At 41.0% G+C, this 23,732-nt stretch overlaps 8 protein-coding genes across 8 annotated transcripts; 1 reads left to right on the top strand and 7 right to left on the bottom strand.

The window, feature by feature from the left end:
- Positions 1-3: 3 nt before the first annotated feature.
- GUK1 (guanylate kinase) lies at positions 4-941 on the bottom strand (the record flags this gene model as incomplete). The annotated part of the gene is made up of 6 exons (XM_064823077.1): positions 4-97; positions 150-208; positions 267-409; positions 471-522; positions 577-630; positions 690-941. 6 exons carry the CDS (start codon positions 939-941, stop codon positions 4-6), a joined length of 654 nt encoding a protein of 217 aa, XP_064679677.1.
- A 147-nt stretch (positions 942-1,088) lies between these two features.
- On the bottom strand, positions 1,089-2,800 carry ATC70_003721 (uncharacterized protein; the record flags this gene model as incomplete). The annotated part of the gene is made up of 3 exons (XM_064823076.1): positions 1,089-2,438; positions 2,495-2,701; positions 2,777-2,800. 3 exons carry the CDS (start codon positions 2,798-2,800, stop codon positions 1,089-1,091), a joined length of 1,581 nt encoding a protein of 526 aa, XP_064679676.1.
- A 456-nt stretch (positions 2,801-3,256) lies between these two features.
- ATC70_003720 (uncharacterized protein) lies at positions 3,257-5,324 on the bottom strand (the record flags this gene model as incomplete). Its single annotated transcript, XM_064823075.1, has 2 exons — positions 3,257-4,578; positions 4,634-5,324. 2 exons carry the CDS (start codon positions 5,322-5,324, stop codon positions 3,257-3,259), a joined length of 2,013 nt encoding a protein of 670 aa, XP_064679675.1.
- Positions 5,325-5,353: 29 nt separating this feature from the next.
- ATC70_003719 (uncharacterized protein) lies at positions 5,354-7,192 on the bottom strand (the record flags this gene model as incomplete). Its single annotated transcript, XM_064823074.1, has 4 exons — positions 5,354-6,004; positions 6,064-6,429; positions 6,493-6,743; positions 6,808-7,192. 4 exons carry the CDS (start codon positions 7,190-7,192, stop codon positions 5,354-5,356), a joined length of 1,653 nt encoding a protein of 550 aa, XP_064679674.1.
- Positions 7,193-7,356: 164 nt separating this feature from the next.
- On the bottom strand, positions 7,357-8,922 carry ATC70_003718 (uncharacterized protein; the record flags this gene model as incomplete). Its single annotated transcript, XM_064823073.1, has 3 exons — positions 7,357-7,689; positions 7,751-8,716; positions 8,770-8,922. The coding sequence occupies 3 exons, from the start codon at positions 8,920-8,922 to the stop codon at positions 7,357-7,359; spliced, it is 1,452 nt and encodes a 483-aa protein (XP_064679673.1).
- A 2,669-nt stretch (positions 8,923-11,591) lies between these two features.
- Positions 11,592-12,734, bottom strand: ATC70_003717 (uncharacterized protein; the record flags this gene model as incomplete). Its single annotated transcript, XM_064823072.1, has 6 exons — positions 11,592-11,963; positions 12,029-12,112; positions 12,165-12,286; positions 12,352-12,511; positions 12,569-12,672; positions 12,722-12,734. 6 exons carry the CDS (start codon positions 12,732-12,734, stop codon positions 11,592-11,594), a joined length of 855 nt encoding a protein of 284 aa, XP_064679672.1.
- A 251-nt stretch (positions 12,735-12,985) lies between these two features.
- Positions 12,986-14,579, bottom strand: ATC70_003716 (uncharacterized protein; the record flags this gene model as incomplete). The annotated part of the gene is made up of 4 exons (XM_064823071.1): positions 12,986-14,076; positions 14,139-14,331; positions 14,403-14,438; positions 14,547-14,579. The coding sequence occupies 4 exons, from the start codon at positions 14,577-14,579 to the stop codon at positions 12,986-12,988; spliced, it is 1,353 nt and encodes a 450-aa protein (XP_064679671.1).
- Positions 14,580-16,289: 1,710 nt separating this feature from the next.
- On the top strand, positions 16,290-17,702 carry ATC70_003715 (uncharacterized protein; the record flags this gene model as incomplete). Its single annotated transcript, XM_064823070.1, has 5 exons — positions 16,290-16,332; positions 16,404-16,556; positions 16,622-16,737; positions 16,807-16,914; positions 16,974-17,702. 5 exons carry the CDS (start codon positions 16,290-16,292, stop codon positions 17,700-17,702), a joined length of 1,149 nt encoding a protein of 382 aa, XP_064679670.1.
- Between the last annotated feature and the right edge of the window lie 6,030 nt (positions 17,703-23,732).

Raw genomic sequence — 23,732 nt, 5'->3', positions numbered from 1 at the left:
AGATCAAATAGGAAGTACAGAAACAGCTCTTCTACCGATATATGCTGAACCGTACCTTAAGGTGGAGACACCTCCAGGAATGTACGATCCAACGTACCTGTCATGGATTTGCTTAATACAAAGTTGGTTCACTTGTGTCGATAGCTTACCAGATCAATGCAATAATTTGAATAATAGCAAAAATGATGGTCAAAATCATGGCACGCAACTAAACAAGCTACATGTTAGCAAGCCCACTACTTGACCTATCCACCTCAAACACTTACACCCAAAGCTGCATACAATGTCAATATCATGGATCCAACATACGAGACTGTGAATGGTAATCTTTCCATTGATATCATGTGTTTGATATGGGATAATGGACCACGTAGTAAAGCTACGCTCACCAAAATCAAGATGCTACCCACTACACAGAAATTAGCAACACACAAAAAAAAAAAAAGGCAATATATCAAATCAAGACTTGCATGTAAATGTAGCAGCGAATTTTCCCGGGAATAAAGGTAAAAAGAAAAAGGACTAGCATAGGCATTTAGTAAAGAGGAAAACATGCAAAATACAACTACAGCATACCAGAGCAAAACAGCCCACGCCCAATACAAGACACAAAGCAAAAGCCATCACTCTCTACACAGGATGCATTTTTAGTTTCCATGGCAACATGACAGCAGTTCATGTTCTTATACCTCTACACGAGACAGTTGATACCAAGGATCCTCTTCTTCTTCAATATCACCACTGCTTAATGGATTGTAACCTTGAATTGTACTTGATACGCTTGAGAAGACATTTGTTGCACTATCACGGAATGACTGAAATGCTGAACCCGATGTGGACGATGCACCTGTATTTGTAGGTAAAGAGATGCTGGCTTTGTTTCCTCCTCTGGATGATTGAAAGTTCTTGAGTGAGTTTTTAAAGGTATTTTCGGTTGACATAATGATGATTAGGGAAAGAAAGGAGGAGAAGGAGGAGGAGAAGGAAAATGAATTTTTTTTTTTTATTGTTAGTAGAAGAGTAATTATTCTTTATATGTAAGATATGTATAAAAATGTACGGTAGGTGCGATAAAAGAAAGCGAGCGATTAATTGATGTAGTATCTGTTAATCCAATCACGTACAAAGATACTTGCTTTTGAAGCCTTCTTTGTGGACCACTTTTTAAAGAATGCATCATGGGTAACGGTTTGAGAGAGATAGTCCAGCATGGCCTCCACAGTGCATCGAAAGTCGTGTGGTGCGTAACCTGATAGCTTTGTCAAATGACTGCTCCATTTGCCCTTGGCCAGCATCTTTTTCGACAACCACAAGGCAGCAGCAGCAATCTTTGAGGGACGGACACCAATGAATCTGTGATCAATGCAAGAGATTTCCATAAAGTATCTCGCCAATGTACGGGTATGAACATCACAATTCATTTCTGCAGTGCAGACACGTCGTAGGAAGTTGAGCGGATTGGGGTAACAGAGACGAAAGTCCAAGATTTGCATGATGAAACGCTCTGCCTTGATAAAGTCGTCCTCGTTGACACCTTTATCGGTCATGTACAAAAAGTCTTGCATGATGGGGCACGTATTCTCTTCAAACTTGGTTGCAATGTACAAGCAAGTGATACCCACGAGCTGAAGTTTACCAAGAGCTACGGAACGCAGAGATAAGAAGCGATCCATGATATTCACAGCCAAAAAGAGGGTCTCTGGAAGCAAGTCGAATAAATAATGAATTTCAATCACCCAGTCCACCAGCACACTGCGCATCTTCCACGAAATCTCATGCTGTTGGTTGTTGGCATACTTGGGATCTGCCATGACATCAGGTTCAGAATCAAAGAGATAACCGAATATTTCACCAGCATATTCAGCGACAAGCATAGGATCGTTCCATTGATCTTCTCGAAGCGATTGCGTTGTTTGAAGCATGGCTAGTTTGGCTCGCATCTCTTGTTCGTGTTCGTATTGGATCGCTTCCTGGTTCAACTCGAAGCCTAAGGGAGGAGCGTTTTCGACAAAGAGATCTTTGGGATGCGATGAGGATGTTTTGAGTTTCTTTGCGGCGGCAAGCGAAGAGGAGGAGGCGTCGTGTGGGCCTTCAAAGGAATCAAAGGAACGTTTGTTGCTATTGCTGCTGTTACTACCCAGCTTGTGTGCAGTGTCTTTGATGAACAGATGCTTCATTTTCTCTGGCACTTTGATGGGCAGAACGGGTACAATACTGATGGTCTCTTCTTGTTGTTCTTGTTGACTCTGTGCGTATCGAGATTCGTTATCTCGAAAGAAGTCTTCTTTGGTTGCAGCAGTTTGATCAAGGGTATCTTGTTGTTTAATCGTGGTTGTGGTGGTAATCTTTTCATCGACAAGTACTTTGGTGGCGAGGGAGGAGGAGGAGGAGGAGGAGGAAGTCGTTATCGTCTCTTTAACGATCTTTGAGGATTGCAACTGTATATTTCATTGTTGTAAGTTGTTTGGTCTAAATATAACAAAGCAACACATACCTTGGATTGAAGTGCTCCTTTGTTGCTCTTGTCAGAGAGGATGGGACGTGGCTTGACATTAGCATCGAACCCTGATTTTGGCTTTGATGAGACGTTGGTGGATTTTGAAGAAAGACCTAATGGCTTGTTGGTGGAGGTAGAGAGACCAAGAGGTTTGGCGTTTTCTCCTTGCTGATTCTCTGCCATTGGATTTCTTCGTACATTTTCCTAAGAGATATATAAAAAGGGTGAGTATTTGTAGCTGTGGCGACAAGCCAAAAGGAAAGGATAAGCGCGATTTACACGTTGTGAAAGACCGTGATTCATTATTCAAATTGTTGCGTATGCAATAAACAGGCGTAATTTAAGCAAAAGGAATGTGTAGAAAAATAAAAGAGGGATTCTCTCTGGTTTTTTTTTGGTTTTTTTGTTTTCGGTCTCTTTTTTCCTTGTCTATCAAGATTGTATGGTAATCCTATCACAACAGATGTTTCAAGAGAAAAAGGATGAAAATGCACTTTAGAAGAACAATCAAATGAACCGAAAGAGGGGAGAAGAGGGGGGGGGGGGGGAGGGGAAAAAATTTATCGCCTTCATTGCACACACACACGCACACAACATTTCACACAGCACATCACTTGGTTCGCCTCTTTCCAATGTGACGTTACAAAACGCATCTTATTTGCTGTGATTTCGCGCGCGCCCGCGTTGAATCGCGTTATTGAGAAACAATCAAATGGCATGGTCATGATGATGGCATCCTGCTATCTCTATCCATGTTTATTAATCGTCTAATTGATCATTGGCACCCCACAAAAGCTCTTCGTCTTCTTCCAATTCCTCTTGCTCGAGTTCTTGGTCCAATTGAGATTTCTCATTGGAGAATGCTTGCGTTGTTGTAGCGGCATTGGTCTTGGATTTGGATGCCTTCTTTTTGCTGGCCGTTGTCAATGTCATATGGGTCGATGCTACCATGTCCTTGACCATGGCAACGCTGAGCCCCTTCTCCCATATGTTGATCTCGCGGTAATAGGCTTGCAAATTGACAGAGTTATCCCATGGACTTTGATAACGGTCATTCAAGGGCTCAATAGATCCGAACCAAACACCTCTCACAATAGATCCAATCGACTCTGGGTACGTCCAATGAATGCTACTGGAAGCAACATAACCGTCCAGGTACAAAGCAATAGGCGGCTCTCCTAGATTGCTCTTTGGGTCATTTATCACCAATGCATAATGGTGGTATTCTTGATCTACAGCATAGGGCGAGGGCCTCAATGCCAAATCTTCAATTTGAGCCCACTCCCACTGATCATTTCTACGCACTGTCTTGACTTGGAACGACAGCGAGCCATTCTCTAGCACATGGGTGGATACATAGATTCTGCCATTGTCTGTCTGAATCACCATGGCCATTTGATCCTTGCTTGTGCTGGATGTCTTCATCCACCAACTGACTGTCATTGACTTTGCTGATGTCTCTGTTGGCATGTTGAGAAAGATATAGCTGGTATCGCCTGATAGATAGATGCTGTCATCGACATATTTGCCATTTCGAATCAGCCCATTCAAATCGTTGCCTGAATCGTCCTGTGCGGGCAGCGGGTTTGTTTCTTTTCTCTGTGCTAAAGTGGGTTCCTTGAGCGACCAATGCCCGATTAGCTTGTCAGCTCGTTCCGTATGCGATAGAATACGACATGATCTCGGTCTTGGATCCGGCTTACCGTCCAACAACAAAGGTCTGATTTGACAGTAGAGACTATTGTCGATTTCCATGACAACCTTTTCATCGATATCCTTCATCAAGTTCTTGTTGGCAGCGGATTCCCAGATATGTGTACCGAGATTGGCAGAGAAATCGTAGCTCTTTTCCAAGTACAATGTGCGCAATCCATGGCTGTCCCATAGCGGCCAGAAAAAAGCAGTGTGATTCAATACAGTGATCTCGTTGCGAAAGAAGGGTGCCAATTTGCCGGGTAAAATGACTGAATGATAGTTCCATTCCGCGCTGTCGAATAATGCATAAGTGGCGAACCATCGTTGAACAAAACGAGAATGAGGTCTTGCCATGATCATGGCATTGCAGAGGCCAACTGAGCCATCTAGTTGCCTCGAAGCGTTAGACAGTTTCCATCGCTCAGTATTCAATGCACTTACCAACGCCTTCTTGCGCCATGATAAATTCACGGTCCAACAAATGATCCACTGGCTTTACCGAGATCAGATCAAGGTCTAGATAGATACCGCCAAACTCTTCCAGCACTTGTAAACGCACCACATCCGCACGATGAGCGTAATGACTAACTGGACGATCAAACACCTTTTCGACAAGAGGCACTTTGTTGAGCGTCAGCATGGGTCTAGCTCTTTCAAAATTGTCTCCCACAGGCATGTAATGGTAATGAAACATGATTTTGTCTGGTTTGAGTACGTCGTGAGCAGCTTTGATGGCAGTGTAGTGGATCAAATCCAGTGTTGGGTTGGGATCTCGAAGACCGTAGACGAAATGAACAATTTTGGGTATCGCTGTGCCCACAGTGCTTAGTTTTGTTTCGCGAGCAAGTGTTAGCTCTTTAAAGTCTTTAGCATCTGAAGAAGCAGGTGGGGGTAGGGTCACCTCGAGGTTGTTGTGAGATGTGGGCGCTGTAGGCTTGTTGCTTGTGTCTAACGGTGCTGTGGTATCAGTTGATTTTCTAGATGAATGCCACCGACCCAGTAGAAACAGGACAATGAGGGCCGTGAGAGCCACTCGCCACAACAGTTTCTGTCTTTGCCTGGGTGATTTCCGTGAGTATGATGTATAGAATGGCAGTTTATTATAGCTGGATGCGCTTCTTGTGGTAAACATATATAAAAGAAAAGGAAGAAGAAAAAAAATTAAGCTAAATGCGGAAATTCCTGAATCACTTTAAGAATGGTAGTGCCCGCTAATCCATTTGCCCAACTAAACCAAGGTCGAGTGAAACGGCTGGGATGATTTACATTGAAGGATTCGCACATAAGACTGCCCGTCTTTCTCGCCATGCGCTTCAATACATCAATCAAGTATCGAATCTCTTTCTCGGAGGAAGAGGTCTGTATTTGCATGAGCAGGCTCATGGGCCAAACCATGTCTTGACCTGTGTGTGGTCCGCCTATACCGCTTGCAAAGCTGCCCCGAAAGAACCACGGGTTCCACTCTGAAAGCACAAAGTCTCGGGTGTTTTGGTAGATGGCATCGTTCTTGTCAGTGAACCCTAATACAGGCAGACTCAGCAGCGAAGGTGTGTTGGCATCGTCCATCAGCAATTGGGAGCCATAGCAATCCACTTCGAATGCAAATACTTGGCCAAAGACAGGATGCTTCACCACGGCATGCTCGTAGATCGCTCTACGCACTGTTTCTCCCAATTCCTTTGCCTTGATACCCACATTGTACTGTACATGGAAACGATCGCTTTCTCCTTGTGCCTGAGCCGATTTCAAGTAGAGTTCAATGTGTTTGCTCAGCTTGATGAGTTGCACTGATAGCTGGGCATTGGAGGGAATCTAGAGTACAGCATGTCAAAAACACACATGAACTGATCAAAAAGACAGCCAAAGCTTACTAGATAGGGAAACGTGGTAGAGTCGTCGCTTGGTCTAAAAGCGCTCCTGACTAGCCCACACTTTCTCGTGATGCCTCCGATGCCATATTCTCCCAACGTCTCTGTAGGTCTGTCTGTGTATCTTCTGAATCGATAGCCGTCTTTCAATGACACTGGTTCAGGATCCTCTGATAAAGAAGCGTTTGGCTCGAATAATCTGACTTGACTGGATGGCCATGTATTCTCCATTTGATCTCTCAAGACTTGAAATAGGCGTGGAATGGCCTTCAACCAATCTTGCGATGTCACTACTCTTTCCACATCGCCCGTTGCTTCCATGTAATCGTTGGTCAACTGAAAGAAATGACCAATGGAGTCTAACTCGTACTATTATCGTCTCACAGAGGTCAGCATGATATCATTGCTACGACTTGGGCCGCCTGTAAATACCTTGGATTCCCATACAATGTCTGGATCATAAGGTGGTACTACACGGTCTGATGTGGAGCCTCTCTTCTGCCCTTCCTTTTTTGGTGCGTACCAAGGTCTTAGGAAAGCATTGGCATAGGGATCATAGTGCAAATAGCTTGCTTGTACTTGAATGACACCAAATACCAAGTCTTTGAGCTGTTGATCTTGCTGTACAAACCTCAAATAAGGGGTGATTTGATTTGTTGAATCACGTATCCACATGGCAGGAACTTGATTTCATAAAGTTAGTAGCCATCATTCACGCCAGGTGTAGTTTATATTGCATTGACATACTATCCCCTGTTATCAAAAACGTCCTTGGATCCTTTTTATCACTGCTAACCCATTCCACCGTTGTATCCAGCGTGTTTGGTAAGCAGTTCTGCAGCAGCGTATATAGGTCCTTGTCTTTCATGGTAGATGCTAATGAGTCGAGATAGTCCTCGATTGCTTGGCTGGTGAATTTTTTTTCTTTGGGCCGAACAAGCTTCAATCCATAGTAAGGTGGTTCGTAAGGCGGAAGGTCTGATCTGTTGTGCTGCACCGGCGGCTCTAAACGAGGGTCGTTGTGGGGTAGCAAGTAGCGGAATACCATGACCAGATTCATCAGCACGATGAAAAAGATCAGTAAAGCCACTGGTATGGTCTTTTTGAGCGCTCGTTCACTAAACACAGGCATTCGGTTTGTATGTGGGAGTGAAGGAACAAGGGAAAAAGAAGCATGAGAACGCTAGATAATGCAGAATTTATAGACAGTGTTTAGTTTGGTGTCACCTGAATTTGGATTTGTGTATATAAGAGTGATGTTTTATTATACGCCAATAAATGGGTATCATGAAAGGGCTATGTACGGTAGACAAAGTGTTGGTTTTCTTTATCAGTCATGTCTTCAAGGTCATCAGGCAAAGCAGCGATATTCACATTCTTATCAAGGTGACGCTGCTTGTTCGTCTTGACGTACACAAGTCGAACATAGGCAAAGAGCAGGATGGCCAGCACGTTGGCAGCAATGTACACGCCCATGCCCGAGAGATAGCGAGGTGCTTCTTTATCGCGCAACAAAAGGGGGCCTGCAAAGTTGCCAATAGTATAAAACACGAGATTGGCAGCAGTGTAAAAGATCTTTTTGGTATAACCAGAGACATTGCTGGAGATGGAAGCTTGTAGCAGGACGTACTATGTATGTATGTATAGCATGTGAGATGAGGATGTATAATCCTATAAAGCATGTGCTTACCGAAGGAGTGCATCCGCCACTCAGATAAATGCCCATCAATTTGACGCCGCCTGAGGGAATAGCAGCCAGCATGGTCAAACCAGTAATGGATATCACCAAGGCACCCATAGCCACATAGATGGCTTCGTTGTATTTCTTGCTGAGCCATGTACTGATAAAGATCATGGTGATGATAGCACCGGCATAAGGCATGGTGAGTAGGATGGCATCTGTGCTGTTGAACCCAAGATCAGAGATAATAATGGTATTGAAACTGGTCAAGGCGCCGTTCTGGAAATTGAGAAACATGGAGATGAGACAGTAGCAGTAAAGCCTTGGCTCCTTGAGCGCTTCCCAGATTTGGTTCATCTTGATCTTGCGATTAGGCACGACGGCATTATCTCTTGCACGGTCCTCTACAATCAGCTTTTCCTCTTCTGTCAACTTGAACCAGCGTGAATCAGAGCGATCAGGCATAAAAAAGAAAAAGACAATACCGGCTGTCATGGTAGCCGACCCGTAAATGACCATGGCCCATTTCCAAGGAGAAAAGAAACCAACGGTAGGCATTCTCAGAATACCCACAGCGGCACCGTTGCCAATGACGGTAGCTACACTGTTGCTGATAAACATGATGCCAAACCAAAAGACTTGTTCTGATCTTCTGTACATGGTAGCGATCAACAAGAAGACAGCAGGGTATGTGGTTGCTTCAAAGAATCCCAGCAAGAATCGAAGACCAGCGAGTTGACTGAAACTATGAGCAAAGCACATACAAAAGAGCACAGCGCCCCACATCACCAGCATCACACCAATGTATTTGGAAATGGGAAACTTTTGCATCATGAAATTGTTGGGTAATTGCATACAGAGATAACCCAGGTAAAAGATAGAATTACACCATGCATATTGATCTCTGTCGATGCCTACATCGTTAAAGAATTCAGGAACCAGAGCGACAATGGCTAATGTGCCTTTATCAATAAACTAGTAACTGTGAGTTGTCCTGGTCACTGTAAGCTGCCTGTTTCATGACATACCTGTAGAAAGAGAATAATGCACACGAACGGGATAAAATGTCTGTTCATTTTACTGACAAGCTTGACTTCAGCCTCGGATTTCTCAAATGGCACCTGTTCTTTTGTCTGGAACTCACTTTTGGATACAAAGCTGGAAGGTTTCTTTTCATCCATCTTGCTCTTTTTTTGCTTGTTTGTTTGTTGATCGAGTAAGAATGTCAAGTCCACAATGCTGTGTATTTATATACATATCATTTCGAGTTGCACAATAAACAGATCTAAACTGCTTGTTATAAAAAAAAAACAGGGCTTCTTATCAAATTCACACACACGCTGTTACATCTTGGTTAAGATACTCAATCGACATTTAAAGTTTCTACACTTTCCAAACTATCCTGGACTTATCAATAGGATGGTTCTTTTAATCCTTTGATTAGGGCAATCTACCAGAATCTGCAGATATAATTCACTTTTGTCTAAAACCATGGCCGCATCACTTATAACAAGTACATGAGAATTCTTTTGGCATACTACTAGACACTAAATAATCCTTATTTTTTCTCATCCCTGCTTCATCCTTGTGTATTGTACGTTGTATTTAGTTTTTAAAGTTTCAGAGATTTCCCATATGTCAAAACACGCTTAAAAAAAAAAGCGAGACAATCCAAACCAAAGATTACAAGGCAACAATAGTAAATTGGTAGTTATTCTTGACCAGAAGAGACGATAAAACTTATCTGGTTATCTGTTTGTCTGGTTGAACCGTGTAAAAGATGATAAACTTCAAGTTACAATGTAGATATCGCATCAAGCCGACAACGAGCAAATTGAATGTGATACGTGAAAATGAATATCTCAAATTCTAATTTTTTAGCCAGAAAAAAATACATGAAATGTCAACTTATCTGGTAAGAGGTACTCACAGGTTCACATGAGCAAGAGTGATACACTTGTCTATAAAAGGACTGCTAGAAATTAGGTTCAAGAGGGGGGGGAAAAAAAAACTGCTGGTGGAACCATAAAGCAGTAGAGAGTGCGCAGATCAAATCATTCATCATAGGTGATTCTCGGAACTGCATCACCCAAACTTGGGTGAAATGGATCGTATGCTCTACGCACCTCCTGTCCCATAGTAACAGTTGCTCTCACTGTATGTCTTTGTTTGGCAACGAATTCAGCGAGTGTTTGTACAGATTCATCACAACGATCACCAGACTCGATCATATATACAGGGTATAATCCTTCTATGCGCTATAATTCCATGCTATGGGTAAACTCTCAACAAGCGACCCGAGAGTCTCATTGGTAGATACAAATCTTGTCCTATGGCTGCATTTTAGCTTTTACTGTTTGTAACAAGTGTCTCCACGCTTCGTTGAGAACCAACATACGCAGCGGCAGCGCAAGTTATCCATTATCTCCATTGATCTTATCGAAATACAGTAAGCTACACAAAATAGTCCGTTAATGTGGTAGAGCGTTCCGTAATCTCATGACAACCTTTTATTAACAGCTTGTAATGGTGGATTCCAAGGTACTCCGCGTCTGTATTAACGAGATAATTCTGTTTACTGGCAGACACCATCTTTGCAAGGCCTCTTACTCAACAAAACTATACAAAACAAAGCGGCATTTAGATGCATTTAAGCCGTGATTTCTGGCGTTAGAAGCCGTTCTAGACCGCTAGAGTAGCGCCAAATCATTGCTCTTGATTAGCACTTGCTTACTGACACGTTTACTCAACTTTCCTGGGTACTAAAAAAAAACCATTGACCAAATTTGACCAAAAAGCATGAGGGGTACCTCATGATTTTCATCGAAAATCAAACAACCGCATTTTCGACCCTAAAAACACTTTCACTACGGCATATTTTGGATCAAAATGTTCCTCTCAATCCAGAGCAACCCTTGGAACTTTGTTTTGAAGACTTTAATATGCAAAATCTCGGCATTTTTGCAGAAAACCTCTTCATATTTTTGTATATGGCTGGATAGTTTTATTCTAAAAACATTTCTCAAATAGCACCATTGGATGCGCCTTGAAAAGTGCTCCAAGAATGCCTTAAAAAACGTGGATGGATCATCACAGTTTATATAGTCGAATCTAGCAAAATAGATCGAATATGATCCAAAAAGCTTGAAAAGTAGCAAATCAGGACAGAATGTCTAGCGGAGATTTAACTGATTTTGGCTGTTGCCGAAATGCCTTCTGTGTAGATTTTCGAGATCCATAGGGTGCTCTGCTAGACGTTAAACTGTTCTGTAGTTGGTTCAGCATTACTGTAAACGTCGTCCAATTCTAATTGCACATGAGTTTTTTCGAATATTACTGCTAACTGCTCGCTAAATCCACCTAAAAATAATGTATAGTTTCTTGAGATGTGGCCAAATTAACAAGCTACTTATGTTGGCCTGTTGTCTTGGATGTGGACTTGATACTTTTGTTTTAGCGTCATATGTAAGGCTTTCCATGTGTGGATACTCGTTAGCAAAGCAACTAAGCCATTTTTTTTTGTACAAGTGCCTCAAGGCGGCCTCGCATATTGCTTGCTGTAGAGATAGACACTAGCTTCATTCCAAATGCTGTACGGATGCTGCATCATCTACTGCTCTTTACAATCGTCAAGATTGCTATTCAAAATACAAGACAAAAAGGCAAACAATAACAGACTTGCGGCACTGATGATATACAGATTTCGTCAGGAACTTGGTGTGGAAGTCTCAATTCAGGCGTAGCCTAAGCTTTCAACTTGAATGGCTCGGTATTTTATATCTGTGCTCACATCAAATAATTTAGTATGAGCAAACGGTAGCTCACAACTTTATTGGCAAACAAAAAGGCCCTAATTTTCAAAAGTCAAGGCAACGCCGAGCCTATGAGCATTTTCATTCAAGCGGTTTGTGTCTACAGTAGCGCCAATGTTGATCTTGACGCCAGGACGAACAAGTTGAGTGAAAGAAGCACCTACAACACCAGAATTGGTGATCTTGCCTTTGACAAAAGCGGTGCTGTCAAGGCGAAGCTTAGCACCAACTTCAAGAGCAACACCATCGATGGAAGCCTTGTTGCTCCAAATAGCCTTACCAGAAGCTTCCAAGTCAGGATTGACACGATGATAGTAGGAGGCAGTGTATTGGGACATGCTGTTAGTGGCATGCACAGCGATAGCATACGCATCGGTGGAGTACCCAATAGCACCATGGTATCTACTGATCTGTCATACACACAACACGGCTGAGTCGCACTGCTTGTGGTGTGTTGTTAATACACATGGCTTACCTTTGACTCCCTTGCGCCATAAGCAACCTCAGCTCCAACAAGGAATCCATTACGGCCAACAACGGAATTGAGAATCAAGTTGTTCTAAACATAGAATGAGATAGATGTCTTTTTCTGTAATATTGAAATACACAACCTTGAATACATCCAGGGTAGCAACAGTATGGAAATTAGGCTGCTTATAAGTAGCGTTCACCTTGGCGCCCTTTTCATTGATTGAGGGAAGGAGAGAAGTGATCACCTCTACTTTGAGGCCCTCTATTGTACCCGCACATATCAGTATATTAGAACACACATCAGTAGATAACCTTGAAATACATTACTAGCAAAACTGTTCTCCAACTCAATCTTGCCGTTGAGATGATTGGAGGTAGTCCACACCTCAGTGACAGACACGCCATTCTTTCTATCGGCCCACTTGGTTTCGAGATCGCCTACGATGATACCAGTCTTGTTGTCACGGTTACCATTCACTTTGAAAGTCTAACTTATTGCATCAGTAGAGAGCAAAGACGCTTGTCTGCGACACACTGCACTTACAACGCCATTGGGAGCTGTGGTCTTGACCTCCAGCTTCACACCGCCAACAGGATAATCTTTGGTGAGCAGATCCTTTGCAGGCTTACCGATATCGTTGAATGCAACTAGAAACAAGTTAGACACACACTAACGCGTAAGGCGCTTCACGTTTACCAGGGATAGACATCTACAAAATAGGTGCACATTAGACTGTGATGCGAGGCTGTGTTAGAGTATAGCACGCTTACGCTTATTTTTACTATGCAAAATGTTGTTTAGAGAAACAAAAAGATATGTTTATTCAACACGGAGTTTATTAAATGTGGGTAAATATGGAAGCAAGGATTATTATGATCAAGAAGAAAGGGGTAAAATAGTGTATAAACAAAAGAGAATCATCATGAAACATTTTGAATCATTATACAATGACGAATCTCTTTAGTATTCAATTTCTTCTTCTTCAATTTCAGAATCGCCCAAGGAATCAGATCCAACTTCCTCGTAATCCTTCTCGAGAGCAGCCAAATCCTCACGAGCCTCAGAGAATTCACCTTCCTCCATACCTTCTCCAACATACCAATGGACAAATGCGCGCTTGGCGTACATCAAATCAAACTTGTGGTCAAGACGGGCCCAAGCTTCAGCGATGGCAGTAGTGTTGGAGAGCATACAGACAGCGCGTTGGACAGTAGCCAAGTCGCCACCAGGTACAACAGCAGGGGCTCTGTTATTGATACCCACCTTGAAGCCAGTAGGGCACCAATCAACGAATTGAATTGTACGCTTGGTCTTGATGCTACTGATAGCAGCATTGGTGTCCTTGGGAACAACATCACCACGATACAGCAAACAACAAGCCATGTATTTACCGTTGCGAGGATCACACTTGACCATTTGGTTGTTGGGCTCGAAACAAGCATATGTGATTTCAGCAGCAGAAAGCTGTTCGTGATAGGCCTTGGCAGCAGAGATGATGGGAGCATAGGTCACCAGAGGGAAGTGAATACGAGGATAAGGGACCAAGTTGGTTTGGAATTCATTCATGTCCACATTGAGAGAGCCATCGAAACGCAAAGAAGCAGTGATGGAGGAGACCACTTGAGCAATCAAACGGTTCAAGTTTTGATAGGTAGGACGCTCAATATCCAAGTTGCGACGACAGATATCGTAAATGGCTTCGTTGTCAACCATGAATGAACAATCAGAGTGTTCCAATGTAGTATGCGTAGTCAAGATGGAGTTGTAAGGTTCAACGACAGCAGTGGAGACCTGAGGAGCGGGGTAGACAGAGAATTCGAGCTTTGATTTCTTGCCGTAATCAACGGAAAGACGCTCCATCAAGAGAGCACCGAAACCAGAGCCAGTACCACCACCGAATGAGTGGAAGACCAAAAAGCCTTGAAGACCAGTACAGTTGTCGGCCAACTTGCGGATACGATCCAAGACAGAGTCTACCAACTCTTTACCGACGGTATAATGACCACGAGCATAGTTATTAGCGGCATCTTCTTTACCAGTGATTAATTGCTCTAAACAAAAAAGGTAAATCATCCCATCTACAACCATCACTCTAGCAACGCGTCCTATTTACCAGGATGGAAGAGCTGTCTGTAAGCACCAGTGCGCACTTCATCAACCACAGTGGGTTCCAAATCAACAAAGACTGTACGAGGGACATGCTTTCCGTTACCAGTTTCACTGAAGAAGGTGGAGAAAGAGTGGTTGGTTACTTCTTGTTCTTGAGGAATAAGACCATCAGGTTGAATGCCATGTTCCAAACAGTACTATTTGTTTGTATATATATATATATATATAAGACGGCAAGTTCAAAGCTCAACTACCATCATAAACTTACAAGCTCCCAACAAGCATTACCAATTTGAATACCAGCCTATTCATTTGAAATGAATTACTACCTTGTTTCTTGACCATGTTCTCTCTCTCTCTTTCTCTCTTTCTTGAGAGCAAGGGCTCATGGAGGGAACAAACTTTGCTTTACCTGACCAACGTGAACACTAATAATCTCTCTCATCTTCTTAGAGTTTGAATGAATCAAAAAAAAAAAATTCAAGAAGAAAAAAGAAAATAAAGAATTGAATAGAGTCAAGGTTTTAAAAAGGAGAACGAGGAGAGAGGGGGGGGGGAGGAAGAGAGAGACTTTTTTTTAGCGAGTTGTTGTAGTATTGTAATACAAAAGGGGGATTGAAGGATTTGGAAGGTAGTGTATCTCTTTCAAAGGGAAAGGGGGTTGTTGTATATCGTCATTTTAAATCTCCTCCTACTGCTGCTGTCTATACTTTCATGCTATCAAGCGAGTTTTGCTAGGCACGTTTGCAGCAGTAGTGTGTACCTCTTCATGATATGCTTGCGCACTACTGCTTGTCAGATGTCTCCATCATTTGATCGGCTTGTCAATGTCGTTTTATTGACCTGATCTAAACAAACATCCCGCATCAACAGATTGCCTTTTTGCCTCATCAAATGGATGTATGATGCAGGCGCACAAGTTTTTTGGCGTGTGCTAAAAGAAGCCAGTTAGGATCATTTGTCGCGATTATCCGCTATTGATGCGTACAGCAGAACATGCTAGATGATGGCTATCTGGTGTCACAGCCTAAATTGCATAGACACTTTTGAATAAAATGAAAAGCATCACCTTTTAACCATTTCAGTAGACTTGAAGCTGTGCCTGGATCAGCAGTTGAATAGGAGTTTATTATCGGCACCGCATGTCAACCACTGTAACGTTGAATGCAAACTTGTAACGCCAGGTATGAGCAAGTAGCGTATACAAAAGAAACCATGTCGCTTCTCCTTCTGTCAGAAAAGAGGTAACCCCACTAATTTCGAACACTGCTAAAAAAAAAGAGCTTCTCTGGCATACGTGTTGCACAACATGATACCAGTCTCTTGTAACTATTATAATCAGCATGCCTTCAGTTCCAGCTTTCAAGAAATCAAGCCACATCTAGTGCCAGCAAAGCTGATGTTCTTTGTTTGCGTCTGTTTACATGTAAACACAGTGTAGGATACACAAAATATGTTGCTCATTTGCGCATATGTTTCTAATACAATTTTTCCCCTAGTACACATTACAGCATTGTAATACAACATCAGTGAGTAATTTATGTGTGAATCGTCTGGAATCTACATGTGAGCACAATGTCACACTGGATAAGAAGATAAAACGTGGGCTTGATTCATTTCAATCATACAAACTTTTGGTTTTGAGTATCTATATATTCAGAATGATACATGCTATTTTGAGCCAGTTACTACTGATGCACATTGTAGATGATTCAATGTTATTTAGATCTCTCATTTTGTTGCTTCTATTTAATAGTAGATTGATTTCTAATGTGCTCCTCACTACCGGCAATAGGGTTGCTTGGCATCGTTTTGTTGAACATTTCGTCTCTAACGACCTGATTTCAACAGTTTTCTGTCATCTGTGGTTAGGCTTCTGTACCAAATCCTAAACTATGAGAGTTGTGAGTACATGGCAATGTGCTGATGGCTCATTTGGCGCAGCAATCTGTTCAGTTTTGACAAAACTGCTTTTGCATTTCAACTGCAATGATGGAATTCATCCGCGCGGCATTTTAATATAAACGTTTTGGCCCTCTGTTTTGTTCAAACATGTGATTCATTGCTATATCATTTACATTTTAATTTTGTATCCTTTCTTTTCTCTTTTTCTTTCAATACACTTTATTTTTGCAACGAATCGTTTACCGAGATTATGTCAGTTATTATCGAGCCCTCAGATCAATTAGAATTTCACCGTAAGGATGGACCTACACGCATGCAGTGCAAACCAAGACAAGATGTATTGAATTATGGTAATTTTGTATAGGCCCTTTTACACGCGTGGTCAAGGAATCAATCCATGTAAAGAATCCCGGGGCAGAGCCTGTTATTTTCAAAGTAAAGACCACTGCTCCCAAGCAATACTGCGTTAGACCTAATGCTGGACGTATTGAACCCAATTCTGAAATTGAAGTGCAAAGTAAGTTGTTGTAAACAGAGGGATGGAAAAATTGGCCAAGGAAGATTAATATAAGAGTGTACTAGTCATTTTACAACCCTTCAAGGACGAGCTCCCTGAGGACTTCAAGTGCAAAGACAAGTTTCTCGTACAAACTGCACCTGTTAGCGCAGCATTTGAACAGAATGATATCGCAAGCATGGTATGGTTTTAAGGTTTCATTGTTTCGAACATGTCTGTTGAACTCTTTTTTTTTTTCAATTATGTATAGTGGAGTTATGTTGAGACAAATGAGAGAGCTAGCATGCATCAACACAAGCTTCGATGTGCATTTGTTGGTCCCAGAGAGGACACTCTTCAAGTAAATGAAACAACACAGGTAAGTCAAAGTGTGTTGGGGACGTATTCATTGTATCATAACTCTCTGTATATACAAAGACTTCTATTCCCGAACCGGTTACAACTGCCGATGAAATTGCATCATCTACTATTGCCCATTCTGAGCCCTTACAACAACAACCTCCTGCTATTCCCTCTCATCATGATCATACTACAGAAAAATCCCTTAAAGAAAACATGGCCTCTGCTGTGAATGCTCCTGCTCCCATTGTTGCTGCTGCTGCTGCCGCTGGTGCTGTTGCCACCCCAACAACAGCTTCTTCTAGAGAAACCTCAAGTGAAGCACCAGCACCTATCTCTCCAGCTGTGCCCTCCCACTCCACCATTGCTGCTCCTGTCGTTGAAACTGCTGCTCCGGCACCCGTTTCATTAAACACAGCTTCAATTACCGAGCCAATGACTCCATCATCTGCATCAGCAGCAACCACAACACATCCTGCACCATCATCATCATCAATCAATACTGCAACCCCAGTGCCCGTCAGTCGAGCTGATAACAGCAATAAAGAAAAGGAATTGAAAGAGGCCTTGGAGAGGATCGCCTATCTAGAGAAGCAATTGAACGATCTTAGAAAGGAGGAAGGACTTCGTGCTCGCAATCAAACAGGTACTAGTTCTAGAAAGTTAGCATCTACAGTTCAACCTTTGGATGCGGTTCATCAACATTTGGCTGCTTTGGAAGAGCCACGCCCTACTGAGGGTTATCCACCTCAAGTCGTTTTGGCAGTCGCTATTTTCGCCTTCCTCTTTGCATATCTTTTTTTTTAAAATAAATCAAATCACCACTACTAGTATTATTATCTAACGCACTTGATCCTACTTACTATTGCGAGTATACATTGCGTATTGTAAACACGTGGTCAATGATCATTTGCGCTCATCAACACATACATATCTCGGTAAATCCATAATTGGAAATGTTTGATTTGTCGAGTATTTTCAAGTAAATGCCATGCCATCTTTTTCTTTGTTGTCTAAGTCTTGAGCCATTTATTAAGCTTCTTCTGTCGTGGCAAACAGATACAAGTCTTTTAGCTTGTCTAAACTTGAATAGGCTGAAGCAGGTATGGCGTACTCAATTGAAGGATTGACGGCAACTTTGCTAGGATACAAAAATAAAGCTACCTGGTTTAGAGTAGACTATAGTCAATAGTAGTGCATATAAAAATATAATAAATATTTTTGCATTCATGGTTAGAAGGGCATTGAGTTTGCCAGCCTGCCTCACCAGCTGCCAAAATTAATTTCAACTCAGACTCTTAGTCTGTTTCAGATTGGCCAAATTTCTATATTTTTCGACTCAATTGATCTATTTTGCTAGATTCGACTATATAAATCGTACTAATCATTCGATGCTTCCTAATACATTCTTGGAGTGCTTTTCAAGGCGCATCCAATGGTGTCAAATAAAATGAATGTTTTTAATAAACTTATCGAGTAATTTGATAAAATGTGAAATGAGGTTTCTGGCCAAAAAGTCGAAACTTTACATATCAAGATGGCACAGCGATGACTTCAGGAGTTGCTTTGGATCGAGAGAAACATTTTGATTTAATACATACCATAGTAAAAGTCTTCGTTATCAAGGTCAAAAACGCGATCGTTTGATTTTCAATGAAAACCATGAGGGGGGGTACCTCATGCTTTTTGGCCGATTTTTGTCCATGTTTTTTTGGTCCTCAAAAAGTTGAGCAAAGGTGTCAGAAAGTAACTGCCAGATGAGAGCGACTGTTTGGTGCTATTCTGACCATCTAAAACGGTCTTGAACGCGAGAAAACGCAGCTCAAATGCACTCAGATTTTGCTGTATCAGAGACACTAACGACTAAAAAGGGATAATGTCTGTATGATACTTGTCCGTATATGAAATAGCTGCATGTATATGGATGTAGAGCATCACATAAGATTTAGATCCATAGATAATATGAAGGGTTTTCATATGTAAGTAGAGGGTCAACATGAACGTAGTAGTATTTTGATATGATACGCAAGGGCAATCGATAGCGCGAGCTGCCGCTGCGCAGGTTGGTTCTCACCAAAGCGAAGCGAAGATAAAGAGCCATCCGAAGCATAAGCTCTCACACGATTAGTGATTGTATATCAATCAACAATCAAGATTCTTCTAACGTTTTAGTTATATTAATTTTGCGATATTAGCCAAAGGCCCGTGGCAGCGCGAGCCGTCTCAACGTAAGTTGGTTTCCACCGAAGCGAAGCGTAGGTCAGGAAACCACCCGAAGTGCCGAAAGGCCTTTATTAAAAATTTGTACAGAGTCGAAATGCGCACCTAATGGTATTACTTTTGATAGTAATTCCACAGCTTGTACTACACAAATAAGTCTTGTTTTCAGATATTCTGAGGATTTTCAAAGAAAAACATATACATAATCTATACCGACTTACCCGTAGCAATATATATTTCGCAGTAGTAGATTCAATAATTACCTATCGTTTGAGGTTTTACATGTATGCAATATAAAGGAATAATTGATAATAAAAAATGGATATAGGCTTGTAAGGACAGCATCTATTTCGGCTGCAATCCAGCTGTTCTTATTATTACGTTGAGTGCCTTACAGTCCGATACCTGATATACATATGTTACAGAAAAGTCGTATAGCCTGATAGGTACAATGGCGTCAGAGAACAAACAAAAAGAGTTAGTATAAGCATAGTACATAATGATGCCATTATAATTCAAAACAGGGAAATTTCGGTATTTTTTCAAGTATGATAGTTGCCTGTCATGCTGCTTACGCATGAATTCTCATATTGTAGATAATGTGATAAACAGAAGAAAAAAAAAAGTTATTCTATTGTCACCTTGGTTTTGGTGAGCGAGCAAGATTTAATGTCAAGCCTTCTTTTGGCTATCAACTCCTGCAGTAAAGTAAGCATGGCGGTTTATTGTTCATTGTGGTCGACTATTCGCTTCATGTGCTTCCAAAGCAATACATTTGCTTCGTTTACCTTGTGCATTAAAGACTTCTCTGGTGATACAGGTAATTTTCCAAGTAAGTTTTTTTTGTTTTTGTTTTGCATTGAAAGTGTTTAGCCTTGAAATGGCAAGAGCAATCCATTATTTTGGTTCTAGAATTGACGACTTCGTAATAAGGCTTTTCTGTAGAGGTGGGATTGCATTAAAAGAGATAGTGTTCGTACAATAACCACATACCACTAGCTGATATAGCATCAAGGCGTTTGGTCTAATATTTTGCAAGCCAAAGATGGCCCCATTCAATCTGTTCATATATATTAAAAGATGTTGACAGAATTGAATCACATTCTTCATTTCTGATGGAAATCCTCAAATGTGCAAAGTAGTATAACATATGTCTCAGCTGTACATGGAGTACCACATTTATAATTGAAGCATTCATCCTACATTGTTGTTGCCAGATAAACTGTTTTGCACACATAACATAATGTGCTTCAATTGAATAAATTTTCCCAGCTTATTTTATTCTTTTGACATGAAATTGCAGATATAAAAAATGAAATGGTAAGACAAACTGCAACGACACACAAAGGTACGTAGTGCAATCTGGATTTTAGCCTTTTTCAGATTCTTTCTCAAGAACAAAAATGAAAAGCTGTTATGAAATTACATAGTGACCAATGATGATGAAATGTTTACTTGGTCAAGATGAGTAACGACCATCTATTTCATTCCATGTATTTTGAAAAGATAAAATTATCGTACTAATTTTTTCAATAAAATGTGGCATATATATATATGAAATTTTTTAACGGTGGATTGATAGTAAGCTATATAAGACGAATCATGGAAGAATGAAATATAGAGCTTCGCAAGTATAGCAATCAAAGAGGGCAATATTATTTCTGTTTTCGATTCTGTTACATTGTAATTCTTGTTATTTCTCGTCGATGAAAACCCTGGAGACACGACCGACTTGATTATAGCTGTATGAGGTGAAATCCAAAATAACGGGCATCACCAAGTAAAAAGGCAATTAACGCTATTTCATTTTTTCACACATTTAAGCTGTTGGTTTCTAATCTCTATCGCTCCTCTCCTCTTCTTTCCCCTTCTCCCTTTCCCTCTCTCATACTCATTTGATTTGAAAATGTCTGGTAACCTGAACCTCGAAAATCTGCCTACAGATGTCTTGATTCAGGTCATCAAATATCTAGACCAACAGTCGCAGCTTGAATTAGGATTAACATCGAAATGCATATCATACATCTGTATCAAACAGCTGTGGCATACACCAAGATTTACGTCTGTGGCAAAACTAGAGAAATGGATATATACCTTGAATAAAGCACAGACTATATATCCTTATTCTGCTTGGTTAATTGGATTAGATTTGGCACTTGATGGCATTCAACGTGTGCTTGATTCATTGTTGATCTCCAGACAACAGACATTATTAAGACGCTTAATATTACATAACGTGCAGGCCACACCAGCAGCATCTATGGAACTACTACATTTGATATCTTGTGACAGAATTGAAGAAATAGAATTCTTCAATTGTTCAGCAGAGATCACAATCGGGTTTGCTACACAACTGATCGGTGAAAAGAAGAAGTATCATAGATTGAAAAAAGTCTCCTTCCTGGATTGCTACTTGACAGATACTCTGGTCAGCCAAATTGCCCCTTTTATTCCTAATCTACGCTCATTTGTATCTCAAGGCTCTGGCTATATGTCTGACACAGCAATACTAGCCATCACAGAACACTGTCCTTTAATTGAAAACTTGATTGTAACACTACCTAAATACATAATACAGTCTAATACAATTACGTCCACCTCCTTGGAAGCACTGAGCAAGTGTGTACATTTAAAGAAATTAATCTGCACGGGTCAAGTGCGCATTGCGTCAAAAGAACGTGAATCTTGGTTACTTGAAAACTCCATGTCGCTCAAGCACTGTGATCTTTCCTTTGTTTAATCTTTTGCATTGGCCACCAAAATTATATACATATATAGAATTGTACATATCCGTATATCGATTTGTAGTTTCATTGATTATTAATAAACTGCATTTATTGCTACCATTCATTTCGTTGTCTTCCGTCTGCGCGGATTACAATTGTGTGTCCACCTCTGGACACAAAATCCTGTTGAAACGCATTGTTACACGATATGTGCTTAGGTCTCGAATAATCCGAGGATGTTGTTGCTTCTTGATGTTCATACTCTGGTATTATACAGAATCATATCTTGAAATCTTAAGGGAGAGCCGAAACTGCAAAACAAATGCTAAAACGAAGGGCTTTGGTTTATCAGTGGATCAACAATTGAATAGGAAAATTAAATCCGCAACGAGGGGCTCATGGACCCATACAATGCACTATTACCACATGTTTCCATCAATAAGGTTTCGCTAACTATTTATTTACATCTATAAAATACAGCACTGCAGCAAGAATGTAACAGGCATATCTTCAGGATGTACAAATAGCACTCTCAAATATACCATCCACACAACATTAGCAGAGCAGTATCCATTTCATCAACATAGTATACATGTTCAGCCGGACCCAAATGGCGGTTGTCATGCAACTTCGTTCACCTTTAAGGAATCACTACTAACTGAAAGCTCTTTGAGTGCATTCAAGGCAAGTGCTCCATTTGTGCCACTCCATAAATCAGAACAATGCCTTGACCAAATATGAATAAGAAATATGTTCGTCCAAAACCTCATTGTCTAATACGTAAAACTGATGAATTTCGAAACGTTTATCTTCTGTATACTAATGCCAAATAGTATTGTGTTTCTGGGCATCATTGAACGCGAGAAATGAGAAAACCACATAAGTAGTAGGTACACTAGATGGTATAAAATTCACACTGGTTTTGTTGCCTGCGTAGCTTGTAGTAACTCGAGGACCATAAAGTGTGAGCAAAGCAACATCCATCCCAATTCTGATTATGATTTCTCGATACGATAGCTTGCAAAATGTCATATAGTTCGAGCAATATTATCCATCGTCATGAAAGTTATTGAATTACCCTGTCTCATGTCCTTGCTGCAAATACACAACAGGCACATACGAACCATCGTAACGACATTAGACACCATATATTCAACCAATAAAATATACACGCAAAGTCTCACGCTGATGGTGTGTGTTTTCTCCCAAAATCTCATCTGAGATGTGCCTTCATCTAAAAAGATCATCAAAATGATGTTATTTCAAGAAAAAGAAAGTTTGAAGAAGAAATGTCATATAAAAACCCTCTTTTTACTTTTCCTTTCCTCCTTTCCTCATCTTTTCGTTTCATGGACACACTTACAGCCATCTCTCTTTATTAGTAAAATATATACCATGCTCTATATCTGATGTGGTCGCCTATTGAATACATATTCACTGTTTTGTGCCCCACTTTTGCTTCTATGATACATCATTCATTGCGATGCGTTCCAGTTAGTGAATCCAGCACTATGATGGATCAAACAGATCTATACGCTCTGAAATGACTTAACATCATCCCTGAAGATCTTGCTTATTTATGAAAGTGAGTATTGGTGTACACTATTTTGCCGTCTATATAGAGACATCCGAGGTAATGTTGTATATTTTTGCGTTGATTGTGATAATGAACGATAATAGCGCGGGAATCGGCTATTGAAAGACGGCTTGCCCACTTGATAGCAACAGACAAGAACCTTAATTTTACAAGAATCAACATTTGTCAAGCTAATTGGCACAAGAAAAAACGTAACTAGTAATGATTTGCTAATCTTTGTACATCCATTCTATTAAGACCATTTTAGAGTAGCTTGTGATTTGGGCGAGACAAAGAGTGTCTCATTTTGTCAAT

The sequence above is a fragment of the Mucor velutinosus genome (assembly GCF_035048745.1).
Source record: "Mucor velutinosus strain NIH1002 chromosome Unknown tig00000165, whole genome shotgun sequence".
NCBI classification, from domain to species: Eukaryota; Fungi; Mucoromycota; class Mucoromycetes; order Mucorales; family Mucoraceae; genus Mucor; species Mucor velutinosus.
This window is presented reverse-complemented; position numbering and strand designations above follow the sequence as displayed.